This window comes from Anomaloglossus baeobatrachus, chromosome 1 (assembly GCF_048569485.1).
Source record: "Anomaloglossus baeobatrachus isolate aAnoBae1 chromosome 1, aAnoBae1.hap1, whole genome shotgun sequence".
Classification (NCBI taxonomy): Eukaryota; Metazoa; Chordata; class Amphibia; order Anura; family Aromobatidae; genus Anomaloglossus; species Anomaloglossus baeobatrachus.
In genome coordinates this window covers 3,836,647-3,849,567 of record NC_134353.1, presented here as the reverse complement: position 1 = coordinate 3,849,567, position 12,921 = coordinate 3,836,647, and the positions used below count along the sequence as shown (strand labels likewise).

Here is a 12,921-nt window from a genome sequence, read left to right as displayed (position 1 = left end):
CTGGGAGGGGGTGTGGGGCAGGCAGCACCGGCAGGCTGGGAGGGGTGTGGGGCAGGCAGCACCGGGCAGGCTGGGAGGGGTGTGGGGCAGGCAGCACCGGGCAGGCTGGGGAGGGGTGTGGGGCAGGCAGCACCCGGGCAGGCTGGGAGGGGTGTGGGGCAGGCAGCACCGGGCAGGCTGGGAGGGGTGTGGGGCAGGCAGCACCGGGCAGGCTGGGAGGGGTGTGGGGCAGGCAGCACCGGGCAGGCTGGGAGGGGTGTGGGGCAGGCAGCACCGGGCAGGCTGGAAGGGGTGTGGGGCAGGCAGCACCGGGCAGGCTGGGAGGGGTGTGGGGCAGGCAGCACCGGGCAGCCTGGGAGGGGTGTGGGGCAGGCAGCACCGGGCAGCCTGGAGGGGTGTGGGGCAGGCAGCACCGGGCAGCCTGGGAGGGGTGTGGGGGCAGGCAGCACCGGGCAGGCTGGAGGGGTGTGGGGCAGGCAGCACCGGGCAGGCTGGGAGGGGGTGGTGGGGCAGGCAGCACCGGGCAGGCTGGGAGGGGTGTGGGGCAGGCAGCACTGGGCAGCCTGGGAGGGGTGTGGGGCAGGCAGCACCGGGCAGGCTGGGAGGGGTGTGGGGCAGGCAGCACCGGGCAGGCTGGTTGGGGGTGTGGGGCAGGCAGCACCGGGCAGGCTGGGAGGGGTGTGGGGGCAGGCAGCACCGGGCAGGCTGGTTGGGGGTGTGGGGCAGGCAGCACCGGGCAGGCTGGGAGGGGGTGTGGGGCAGGCAGCACCGGGCAGGCTGGGAGGGGCGGAGGCCGCACACTCGCACATCACTTCCTGGGCGGCTGAGGGAGGCTGTGCGGGATCTGGAGGCTCCGGGCTCAGTTTTGGGGTGTGTGGAGGACTGAGGTGAGATCACTGCGTGCACGGTGACGTCACGTGTGGCCGGGTTGTGGGGTCCCGGGTTGTGGGGTCCCGGGGCTCCTCTCTGCAGCACGTGTAGTAAACATATGGAACACATGGAGCCCCCTCCCCCCGCAACGTTAACTCTTCCCCTGCCGCACATTTCTCCAGCATTAACCCCCTTCTTTCCTGCAGCATTAACCCTTTCACTGTCTTCCTGTTACGCTTCCTCATAAGAGCAGAAAAATGTTAAGTGTGTGTCTGCAAACTGACCCCCATAACTAGGGGCAGAAGAGTGACCCCCCCCCGACAGCTGGGAACAGAAGAGTGACCCCCACCCCCTCCCGACAGCTGGGAACAGAAGAGTGACCCCCCGACAGCTGGGAACAGAAGAGTGACCCCCCGATAACTATGGGCAGAAGAGTGACCCCCCCCGACAGCTGGGAACAGAAGAGTGACCCCCCGACAGCTGGGAACAGAAGAGTGACCCCCCGACAGCTGGGAACAGAAGAGTGACCCCCCCCGACAGCTGGGAACAGAAGAGTGACCCCCCGACAGCTGGGAACAGAAGAGTGACCCCCCGATAACTATGGGCAGAAGAGTGACCCCCCGACAGCTGGGAACAGAAGAGTGACCCCCAACTAACTAAGGGCAGAATAGTGACCCCCCCTCCCGACAGCTGGGAACAGAAGAGTGACCCCCAATAACTAGGTGCAGAATAGTGACACCCCCCCCCGACAGCTGGGAACAGAAGAGTGACCCCCAATAACTAGGGGCAGAATAGTGACACCCCTCCGACAGCTGGGAACAGAAGAGTGACCCCTCGACAGCTGGGAACAGAAGAGTGACCCCCAATAACTAGGTGCAGAATAGTGACACCCCCCCCCTCCCGACAGCTGGGAACAGAAGAGTGACCCTCGACAGCTGGAACAGAAGAGTGACCCCTCGACAGCTGGGACAGAAGAGTGACCCCTCGACAGCTGGGAACAGAGAGTGACCCCTCGACAGCTGGGAACAGAGAGTGACCCCCAATAACTAGGGGCAGAATAGTGACACCCCCCCCCTCCCGACAGCTGGGAACAGAAGAGTGACCCCCGACAGCTGGGACAGAAGAGTGACCCCCGACAGCTGGAACAGAAGAGTGACCCCTCGACAGCTGGGAACAGAACAGTGACCCCCCCCCTCCCGACAGCTGTGGGAACAGAAGAGTGACCCCCCGACAGCTGGGAACAGAAGAGTGACCCCTCGACAGCTGGGAACAGAAGAGTGACCCCCGACAGCTGGGAACAGAAGAGTGACCCCACGACAGCTGGGAACAGAAGAGTGACCCCCAATCACTAGGGGCAGAAGAGTGACCCCCCGACAGCTGGGAACAGAAGAGTGACCCCCAATAAACTAGGGGCAGAATAGTGACCCCCCCCTCCGACAGCTGGGAACAGAAGAGTGACCCCTCGACAGCTGGGAACAGAAGAGTGACCCCCCGATACTAGGGGCAGAAGAGTGACCCCCGACAGCTGGGAACAGAAGAGTGACCCCCCGACAGCTGGGAACAGAAGAGTGACCCCCAATAACTAGGGCAGAATAGTGACACCCCCCCCCCTCCCGACAGCTGGGAACAGAAGAGTGACCCCCCGACAGCTGGGAACAGAAGAGTGACCCCCCCGACAGCTGGGAACAGAAGAGTGACCCCTCGACAGCTGGGAACAGAACAAGTGACCCCCCCCCCTCCCGACAGCTGGGAACAGAAGAGTGACCCCCCCGACAGCTGGGAACAGAAGAGGTGACCCCCTCGACAGCTGGGAACAGAAGAGTGACCCCCCGACAGCTGGAACAGAAGAGTGACCCCACGACAGCTGGGAACAGAAGAGTGACCCCCCCCCCTCCCGACAGCTGGGAACAGAAGAGTGACCCCCCCCCGACAGCTGGGAACAGAAGAGTGACCCCCCGACAGCTGGGAACAGAAGAGTGACACCCCCCCCCCCTCCCGACAGCTGGGAACAGAAGAGTGACCCCCCGACAGCTGGGAACAGAAGAGTGACCCCTCGACAGCTGGGAACAGAAGAGTGACCCCCCCGACAGCTGGGAACAGAAGAGTGACCCCACGACAGCTGGGAACAGAAGAGTGACCCCCCCCCCCCCCCCCCCCGACAGCTGGGAACAGAAGAGTGACCCCCCCCCCCCGACAGCTGGGAACAGAAGAGTGTCCCCCCGACAGCTGGGAACAGAAAGTGTCCCCCCGACAGCTGGGAACAGAAGAGTGTCCCCCCGACAGCTGGGAACAGAAGAGTGTCCCCCCCGACAGCTGGGAACAGAGAGTGTCCCCCCCCCCCCGACAGCTGGGAACAGAAGAGTGTCCCCCCCCCGACAGCTGGGAACAGAAGAGTGACCCCACGACAGCTGGGAACAGAAGAGTGACCCCCCCCCCCTCCCGACAGCTGGGAACAGAAGAGTGACCCCTCCAACAGCTGGGAACAGAAGAGTGACCCCCCCGACAGCTGGGAACAGAAGAGTGACCCCCCCCGACAGCTGGGAACAGAAGAGTGTCCCCCCCCGACAGCTGGGAACAGAAGAGTGTCCCCCCCGACAGCTGGGAACAGAAGAGTGTCCCCCCCCCGACAGCTGGGAACAGAAGAGTGTCCCCCCCCCGACAGCTGGGAACAGAAGAGTGTCCCCCCCCGACAGCTGGGAACAGAAGAGTGTCCCCCCCCGACAGCTGGGAACAGAAGAGTGTCCCCCCCCGACAGCTGGGAACAGAAGAGTGTCCCCCCCCGACAGCTGGGAACAGAAGAGTGTCCCCCCCCGACAGCTGGGAACAGAAGAGTGTCCCCCCCCGACAGCTGGGAACAGAAGAGTGTCCCCCCCCGACAGCTGGGAACAGAAGAGTGTCCCCCCCCGACAGCTGGGAACAGAAGAGTGTCCCCCCCCCGACAGCTGGGAACAGAAGAGTGTCCCCCCCCCGACAGCTGGGAACAGAAGAGTGTCCCCCCCCGACAGCTGGAACAGAAGAGTGTCCCCCCCCGACAGCTGGGAACAGAAGAGTGTCCCCCCCCCGACAGCTGGGAACAGAAGAGTGTCCCCCCCCCGACAGCTGGGAACAGAAGAGTGTCCCCCCCCCCGACAGCTGGGACAGAAGAGTGTCCCCCCCCGACAGCTGGAACAGAAGAGTGTCCCCCCCGACAGCTGGGAACAGAAGAGTGTCCCCCCCCCGACAGCTGGGGAACAGAAGAGTGTCCCCCCCAGATAGCTGGGAACAGAAGAGTGTCCCCCCCGATAGCTGGGAAACAGAAGAGTGACCCCCCCGATAACTAGGGGCAGAAGAGTGACCCCCCGACAGCTGGGAACAGAAGTGACCCCCCCGACAGCTGGGAACAGAAGTGAGCCCCCGACAAGCTGGGAACAGAAGAGTGACCCCCCCCCCCGACAGCTGTGGGCAGGACAGTAACCCCCAGATAGCTGGGAACAGAAGAACGAACACCCCCCCCCCCCCCGACGGCTGGAGGCAGAAGAATGACCCCCCCCCCCAACAGCTGGAGGCAGAAGAGTGACCCCCCCCCGACAGCTGGGGGCAGAAGAGTGACCCCCCGACAGCTGGGGAACAGAAGAGTGACCCCCCCCCGACAGCAGCTGGGGGCAGGACAGTGACCCCCCCAACAGCTGCGGGCAGGACAGTGACCCCCCCCCAAAAGTTGGTGGCAGGACAGTGACACCCCCCCCCCCGACAGCTGGGGGCGGGATAGTGACCCCCCGACAGCTGGGGGCAGGACAGTGACCCCCCCCCCCCCCGACAGCTGAGGGCAGGACAGTGACCCCCCGACAGCTGGGGGCAGGACAGTGACCCCCTCCCCCCCCGACAGCTGGGGGCAGGACAGTGACCCCCCCGACATCTGGGGGCAGGACAGTGACCCCCCGACAGCTGGGGGGCAGGGACAGTGACCCCCTCGACAGCTGGGGGCAGGACAGTGACCCCCCCGACAGCAGCTAGGGGCAGGACAGTGACCCCCCGACAGCTGAGGGCAGGACAGTGACCCCCCCGACAGATGGGGGCAGGACAGTGACCCCCCCCCGACAGATGGGGGCAGGACAGTGACCCCTCCCCCCCGACAGCTGGGGGCAGGACAGTGACCCCCCCCCGACAGCTGGGGGCAGGACAGTGACCCCCCGACAGCTGGGGGCAGGACAGTGACCCCCTCGACAGCTGGGGGCAGGACAGTGACCCCCCGACAGCAGCTAGGGGCAGGACAGTGACCCCCCCGACAGCTGAGGGCAGGGCAGTGACCCCCCCGACAGATGGGGGCAGGACAGTGACCCCCCCCCCCCGACAGATGGGGGCAGGACAGTGACTCCCCCGACAGCTGAGGGCAGGACAGTGACCCCCCCGACAGCTGAGGGCAGGACAGTGACCCCCCCGACAGATAGGGGCAGGACAGTGACCCCCCCGACAGCTGAGGGCAGGACAGTGACCCCCCCGACAGATGGGGGCAGGACAGTGACCCCCCCCCCGACAGATGGGGGCAGGACAGTGACCCCCCCCGACAGCTGAGGGCAGGACAGTGACCCCCCGACAGCTGAGGGCAGGACAGTGACCCCCCCGACAGATGGGGGCAGGACAGTGACCCCCCCGACAGATGGGGGCAGGACAGTGACTCCCCCGACAGATGGGGGCAGGACAGTGACCCCCCCCCTGACAACTGTGGGACAGGACAGTGACCCCCCCCCCCCGACAACTGTGGGACAGGACAGTGACCCCCCGACAGCTGAGGGCAGGACAGTGACCCCCCCGACAGCTGGGGGCAGGACAGTGACCTGATAGCTAGGGGCAGGACAGTGACCCCCCCGACAGCTGAGGACAGGACAGTGACCCCCCCCCGACAACTGTGGGACAGGACAGTGACCCCCCCAACAGCTGAGGGCAGGACAGTGACCCCCCGACAGCTGGGGGCAGGACAGTGACCTGATAGCTAGGGGCAGGACAGTGACCCCCCCGACAGCTGAGGACAGGACAGTGACCCCCCCCGACAGCTGAGGACAGGACAGTGACCCCATGACAACTGTGGGACAGGACAGTGACCCCCCCAACAGCTGAGGCCAGGACAGTGACCCCATGACAACTGTGGGACAGGACAGTGACCCCCCCTAACAGCTGAGGGCAGGACAGTGACCCCCACAACAGCTGAGGGCAGGACAGTGGCCCCCCGATAGCTGGGGGCAGGACAGTGACCCCATGACAACTGTGGGACAGGACAGTGAGCCCCACAACAGCTGAGGGCAGGACAGTGACCCCCCCGACAGCTGGGGGCAGGACAGTGACCCCCCGACAGCTGGGGGCAGGACAGTGACCCCCCCCGACAGCTGAGGACAGGACAGTGATCCCCCGACAGCTGGGGGCAGGACAGTGACCCCCCGACAGCTGAGGACAGGACAGTGACTTCCTGACAACTGAGGGCAGGACAGTGACCCCCCCGACAGCTGGGGGCAGGACAGTGACCCCCCGACAGCTGAGGACAGGACAGTGATCCCCCGACAGCTGAGGGCAGGACAGTGACTTCCTGACAGCTGGGGGCAGGACAGTGACCCCCCCGACAGCTGGGGGCAGGACAGTGACCCCCCGACAGCTGGGGGCAGGACAGTGACCCCCCGACAACTGGGTGGCAGATAAAGGATTCTCTCATTCATGGGGGGCTGATAAAGGGCTCGCTCATTCTTGGGGGGTAGGTGGTAACCTCAGGCTCTTGTTCTGTGAGCAGGGTAGTAGTGCCCACCCTGCACCAGTGGGGGGAGCCTTATTTTTGGGGTACTTATTTTCATTTTCTCTCCAGGACAGCTGGTTATTTGGGGCATTGTCTTCTGCTGGGATGGGTCCCGGGGAGGATGAAGTTTTGGAGGGAGAAGAGTTGAGTGATGAGGAGGGGGCTCGAAACTGGACCCCGCAAGAAAAAGCTCTACATGAAGCCAAAGTGAAAGCGAAGGCCAAGCGTCAGATCCGCCGAACATCATCCCGTGATTCCACCAGGGAATCCGAGAGTGCAGACCCCCAAGCGGAGCCCATCAGCCCTCGAGAGAAGGGAAGTGACAGAAAGTCACGAATGGGCAAAGGGCGAGGACTCCCCAAGAAAGGTACAAAGGGGGCTGCACGTGGCAGCTGGGGCGAGATATCAGGGGAAGTGGTGATGTGATGGAGCAGTAGTGGTCAGTGTCCAGGATCGGATGCCAAGGAGGAGTAGAATCGGGCAGTGTCCAGGATTGGATACTGCGGTGGAGTTTTAGTGGTCAGTCTTCAGGATTGGATGCCGTGGTGTAGTAGTTGTCAGTGTCCAGGATTGGATACTGCGGTGGAGTTTTAGTGGTCAGTCTTCAGGATCGGATGCCGTGGTGTAGTAGTTGTCAGTGTCCATGATCGCAGGGTCCAGGATCAGGTGCCGTGGTGGAGCAGTAGTGGTCGGTGTCCATGATCGGATGCTGTGTTGGAGCAGTAGTGGTCGGGGTCCAGGATCGCAGTGTCCAGGATCGGATGCCATGGTGGAGTAGTGGTCAGTGTCCAGGATCGGATGCTGTGTTGGAGCAGTAGTGGTCAGTGTCCAGGATCGGATGCCGTGGAGGAGTAGAATCGGGCAGTGTCCAGGATCGGGTGCCATGGTGGAGCAGTAGTGGTCAGTGTCCATGTTCGGATGCTGTGTTGGAGCAGTAGTGGTCGGTGTCCAGGATCGGGTGCAGTGGTGGAGCAGTAGTGGTCGGTGTCCAGGATCGGATGCTGTGTTGGAGCAGTAGTGGTCAGTGTCCAGGATCACAGTGTCCAGGATCGGATGCCGTGGAGGAGTAGAATCGGGCAGTGTCCAGGATTGGATACTGCGGTGGAGTTTTAGTGGTCAGTCTTCATGATCGGATACCGTGGTGTAGTAGTGGTCAGTGTCCAGGATCGGATGCCATGGTGTAGTAGTGGTCAGTGTCCAGGATCGGATGCTGTGTTGGAGCAGTAGTGGTCGGTGTCCAGGATCAGGTGCCATGGTGGAGCAGTAGTGGTCAGTGTCCAGGATCGGGTGCCATGGTGGAGCAGTAGTAGTCGGTGTCTATGATTGGATGCTGTGTTGGAGCAGTAGTGGTCGGTGTCCAGGATCGCAGTGTCCAGGATCGGGTGCAGTGGTGGAGCAGTAGTGGTCGGTGTCCAGGATCGGATGCTGTGTTGGAGCAGTAGTGGTCGGTGTCCAGGATCGCAGGGTCCAGGATCGGGTGCAGTGGTGGAGCAGTAGTGGTCGGTGTCCAGGATCGGATGCTGTGTTGGAGCAGTAGTGGTCAGTGTCCAGGATCGGATGCTGTGGAGGAGTAGAATCGGGCAGTGTCCAGTATTGGATACTGCGGTGGAGTTTTAGTGGTCAGTCTTCAGGATCGGATGCCGTGGTGTAGTAGTGGTCAGTGTCCAGGATCGGGTGCCATGGTGGAGCAGTAGTGGTCAGTGTCCAGGATCGGATTCTGTGTTGGAGCAGTAGTGGTCGGTGTCCAGGATCGGGTGCCATGGTGGAGCAGTAGTGGTCAGTGTCCATGTTCGGATGCTGTGTTGGAGCAGTAGTGGTCGGTGTCCAGGATCGGATGCCATGGTGTAGTAGTGGTCAGTGTCCAGGATCGGGTGCCATGGTGGAGCAGTAGTGGTCAGTGTCCAGGATCGGATTCTGTGTTGGAGCAGTAGTCTTCGGTGTCCAGGATCGCAGTGTCCAGGATCGGGTGCCATGGTGGAGCAGTAGGGGTCTTGTCCAGGATCGCAGTGTCCAGGATCGGGTGCCATGGTGGAGCAGTAGTGGTCAGTGTCCAGGATCGGATTCTGTGTTGGAGCAGTAGTGGTCGGTGTCCAGGATCGGGTGCCATGGTGGAGCAGTAGTGGTCAGTGTCCAGGATCGCAGTGTCCAGGATCGTATGCTATGGCGGAGCAGTAGTGCACGCTGGTTTGGAGGAGCAGTCAATGTTCTGTGATTATGGATAGTATTTGGCGTGGTATTGGGGAGCGCTGGTCAGTATGGAGCATTATAATGTGGTTGTTTCTGCAGGAGGTGCTGGTGGAAAAGGCGTCTGGGGAGCTCCAGGACAGGTCTACGCCTACCAGGAACCTGACGCTCGAGACCCCAATTATGATGAAGCAGCTCAGGTAAGAGCAGTGTGCGGGGACTAGGAAACAGGGAGATGGAGCAGGTAGGGTCCCTCACAGATGAGAGCGTGGTCAGAAGAGATCAAGGGAAGACCTGTAGATATTGTTCGGGATTGTAGGTTGCGTGGTCTCCCAATGTATAGAAAGAAGGACGCAAGAAGAGGGTGTAGAAGCCTTCACTCTATGGTTATCAGGGTCATTACTGATGGCTACAGGCAAAGTATTGATATCTAATGGCAGAACTGAGAACAGAAGGTTGTCTGAGCTGTGTACAGTAGAGGAGGTTTATAAGGCTTAGTGGGATCAGGAGACGATGGTCCATCTCTCAGGAGATGATGGTCCATCTATCAGGAGATCAGCCATGTTGTTAGTATGTGTATGATAAGACATTCATGTGTCCGTCAGTCACTGTTCTCTCTTATCAGGGAGATACGGTATATCAGAAGGTGATCCCAGAGATGGATGAGACTGGAATGCAGAAGACGGTGCAGCCCATGGTGCAGGAATACTTTGAGCACGGAGACACCGGGGAGGTTCTAGTAAGTGTCCGGCCATGTCCCGTGTGTCGGCCATGTCCCGTGTGTCGGCCATGTCCCGTGTGTCGGCCATGTCCCGTGTGTCGGCCATGTCCCGTGTGTCGGCCATGTCCCGTGTGTCGGCCATGTCCCGTGTCGGCCATGTCCCGTGTGTCGGCCATGTCCCGTGTGTCGGCCTAGTCTGCAGGGTGCACACTCACAACTGAAGTTCTGTTTGTGATTGCAGGCACTTCTGCGGGAGCTGAATTTGGGTAGCCAGAGGTCTGGGGTGCCCCGTCTTGCAGTTTCTTTATCTTTGGAAGGAAAAGCTAGTCACCGCGAGCTAACTTCTCGCCTCTTATGTGATCTTTGCAAAGTCTTGTCTGCAGAGGATATGGCCCAGGCCTTTGACCGATTGCTGATTGACATCCCTGACCTCATCCTGGACACTCCTGAAGCTCCGCAGGTAATGATGATGGGTGCCGATGTCATGTTGGCTGTGCCCTCTCCTGCCCGTTGCTCGTGCACTGGCGGGATGTTCACATTGCAGTCGCCATGTCTGATGCTTAGTGTTGTCTTGCAGATGCTGGGCCAGTTTATTGCCCGTGCTGTTGCGGATCACGCTTTGCCATTAGATTTTCTGGATCGCTACAAGGGACGAGTTGACTGTGAGCATGCGCGGTGAGAGGGCTGGTGGTGAATGCTGGGAATGGTGCATGTCAGCAGGCGGGGGGTCATCTCACGTCAAGGCCTGTCATCTCTTTCCACCATGTGTCTTCTCTCCTTTTACTGAGTGGCTGATGATTCTGTCTGAGGCATTTATCGTTCCACCTCTTCCTGCCACCACTGTAGGCGATATCCTCCACCTAGTGACCCGGAGATATTTCCATATTAGTGCGTTGTTTCTGCCACGCTGCACTTTATGGCCACCTCACGTCCCTGCTCCTCTTTCCACTCCTCTTCTCGGGTTTTCTGCTCTAATCTCATGATGTCACTTGTGGTTCCTCCTCGCAGGGCCGCTTTGGACCGCGCCGCAGTGTTATTAAGAATTAAGAGGGAAATTATCCGATTGGACAATGTGTGGGGCGTTGGTGGGGGACAGAGACCCGTTAAACATCTTATTAAGGAGGTAAGGGCAACAGTTGGGGGCTTCCTCCTCCAGGCTGGTCCAGAGATGTCATGAACGTGTCTTTTTTTTTTAGATGAACTTGATCCTCCAGGAGTTCTTGGTTTCCGGACAAGTGTCTGAGGCGGAGCGATGCCTGCAGGAGTTGGAGGTGCCACATTTCCATCATGAGCTTGTCTACGAGGTATCGATGATCATCTGCTGCTATATGATGACATTACTCAGAAGATGGCGAGATTGTGGGGGAGGAGGAGATACTCTTATTTTCCTTATCTTGGTGTCTGGTTGTCTACAGGCCGTGGTTATGGTGCTGGAAGGCTCCGCTGAAGGCCATGTCCTGATGGCGGTGAAGCTGCTGAAAGCTTTATGGGAAAGCGGCCTGATCACCCTGGACCAGATGAACCGGGTACCGCTCTGGGCACATATATGTCTGTATCTACCATACTTTGCTGCCACTCTCACTGTCCAATGTCTTCCAGGGCTTCCAGCGCGTGTACTCAGAGTTGCCGGACCTCACCCTTGATGTCCCACTAGCCCACAACGTCATGGAGAAGTTAGTAGATCTGTGCTACAAGGAGGGGGTGATTACCCAACAGCTGCTGGACCAGTGTCCGTCCAGGTGAGGGACCCTCGTACTGTTCTCTGACAGCTTGGCCCTGTGCGTTTCGGTAAAATAAAGTGGATAATGCATTAACCCTTCTGTTGTTGTCTACCACAGGGGCCGCAAACGCTTTGTGAGCGAGGGTGATGGTGGACTTATCAAACAGTGACTTCAGCCTGAAGAAAATGATGCTTCTCAAGAATCGGGGGGCTCTCTGGGGAACATGCCATGACGATCAGTTTATCCACAATAAAGAATGGAAAGCTGAGAAGAGCCGTCTGGTGTCTCATTGTAGACAGATGTGATGCCAAAGTTGGGGCCCTGAAGTCACGTTCTCCAGCTTTTTAATGAACGATCACTGCAAGTTCTGCACAGAGTTGCTGCTGAGATCTTGCACATGCTCCTTAGAGGCGGTAGGCGGCACAAGACATGACCGGTCTCTTCTAGCAGCTCTCACTGTGCAACAACCGAGTGTACCTCGGCAAGTATAAAGGCTGCTTTACACCAATCTATCGTGCGATAGATCGTCGGGGTCACGGTTTTTGTGATGCACATCCGGCTTTGCTGGCGATGCCGGCCTGTGTGACACCTCCTAACGACGCAGTATCGCTCACAAATCGTGAGTCGGGTACTGCTCGCTAGGTTCCATAATATCGTTTGATTTAGTTGACCATCGTTTCCGTGGTAGCACACGCCGCTCCGTGTGACACCACGGGAACAATGAGCAGCTCACCTGCCTCCCGCGGCCGCCGCCGGCTCTATGTGGAAGGAAGGAGGTGGGCGGGATGTTTATGTCCCGCTCATCTCCGCCCCTCCGCTTCTATTGGCCGGCGGCCGTGTGACATCGCTGTGACGCCGAACGTCCCTCCCACTCCAGGAAGTGGACGTTCGCCGCCCACAGCGAGGTCGCACGAGAGGTAAGTATGTGTGACGGGGGTTACTAACTTTGTGCGACACGGGCAGCGATTTGCCCGTGACGCAAAAAGGCCGGGGGCGGGTACGATCGATTGTGAAATCGCACAATCGGTCGTACCGTGTAAAGCAGCCTTAAGTCATGCCCATGGTGGCACATGGCGGATTCTTCCATCGGGAACGGCTTGGTGGTCCATCACCTTGCTGCTGAGATCTTGCACATGCTCCTTAGAGACTCTAGGCGGCATGAGACATGGCCGTTCTAGCAGCTCTCACTGTGCAACAACCGAGTGTACCTCGGCAAGTATAAGTCATGCCCATGGTGGCACATGGCGGATTCTTCCATCGGGAAGGGCTTGGTTGTCCGTCAACTTGCTGGTTGTGGCAGGGAGGACACAGAACTGAATATTGATGAATCACCCACTAACTTGACACACATATTACAAGTATTGTACAGGACAGAAGTCTAGAAACCTCCTACAACTGCTGCGGTCGTGTTTATTCAGGTCACGATGGTCATGGGTATATGGGACTTGGTGACAGATCCGTTCTAAGGGAGTTAATCAACTTTTTCACGGAAAATCCTACCTTGTGCAACGTGGATTAATTAAACAGTCGTTTCCCACCTGAGCCATACAAAAAAAAAGTAAGAGATTGTTCTGTTGGAAACATTCCCTTCCTCAAGTCTGGAGGTTGGACAGGAGCGTTTTGTTCCTCTAGACTCCTCTGCTCAACCAACAACCTCACAAGAATTA

At 59.7% G+C, this 12,921-nt stretch overlaps 1 protein-coding gene across 2 annotated transcripts; it reads left to right on the top strand.

Moving 5' to 3' along the window:
• The first annotated feature begins 805 nt into the window (after positions 1 to 805).
• LOC142267573 (programmed cell death protein 4-like) lies at positions 806 to 11,525 on the top strand. Of its 2 annotated transcripts, none has more exons than XM_075332343.1 (11): positions 806 to 887; positions 6,698 to 6,995; positions 8,915 to 9,012; positions 9,438 to 9,551; positions 9,775 to 9,993; positions 10,111 to 10,208; positions 10,542 to 10,656; positions 10,730 to 10,837; positions 10,949 to 11,059; positions 11,133 to 11,272; positions 11,372 to 11,525. In XM_075332343.1, exons 2-11 carry the CDS (start codon positions 6,734 to 6,736, stop codon positions 11,421 to 11,423), a joined length of 1,317 nt encoding a protein of 438 aa, XP_075188458.1. In that variant the 5' UTR covers positions 806 to 887; positions 6,698 to 6,733; the 3' UTR covers positions 11,424 to 11,525. The 2 variants fall into 2 exon arrangements, with proteins under 2 accessions (XP_075188458.1, XP_075188459.1); XM_075332344.1 differs by having other exon boundaries at positions 816 to 887; positions 6,703 to 6,995.
• Positions 11,526 to 12,921: the final 1,396 nt, after the last annotated feature.

Excerpts from the sequence above, each read along its gene's own strand:
- LOC142267573 (XM_075332343.1), top strand. The coding sequence starts at position 6,734 with ATGGGTCCCGGGGAGGATGAAGTTTTGGAGGGAGAAGAGTTGAGTGAT. Across the intron at positions 10,657-10,729 it reads TTAAACATCTTATTAAGGAG|ATGAACTTGATCCTCCAGGA; the intron begins GTAAGGGCAACA and ends TTTTTTTTTTAG. Across the intron at positions 10,838-10,948 it reads ATCATGAGCTTGTCTACGAG|GCCGTGGTTATGGTGCTGGA; the intron begins GTATCGATGATC and ends GGTTGTCTACAG.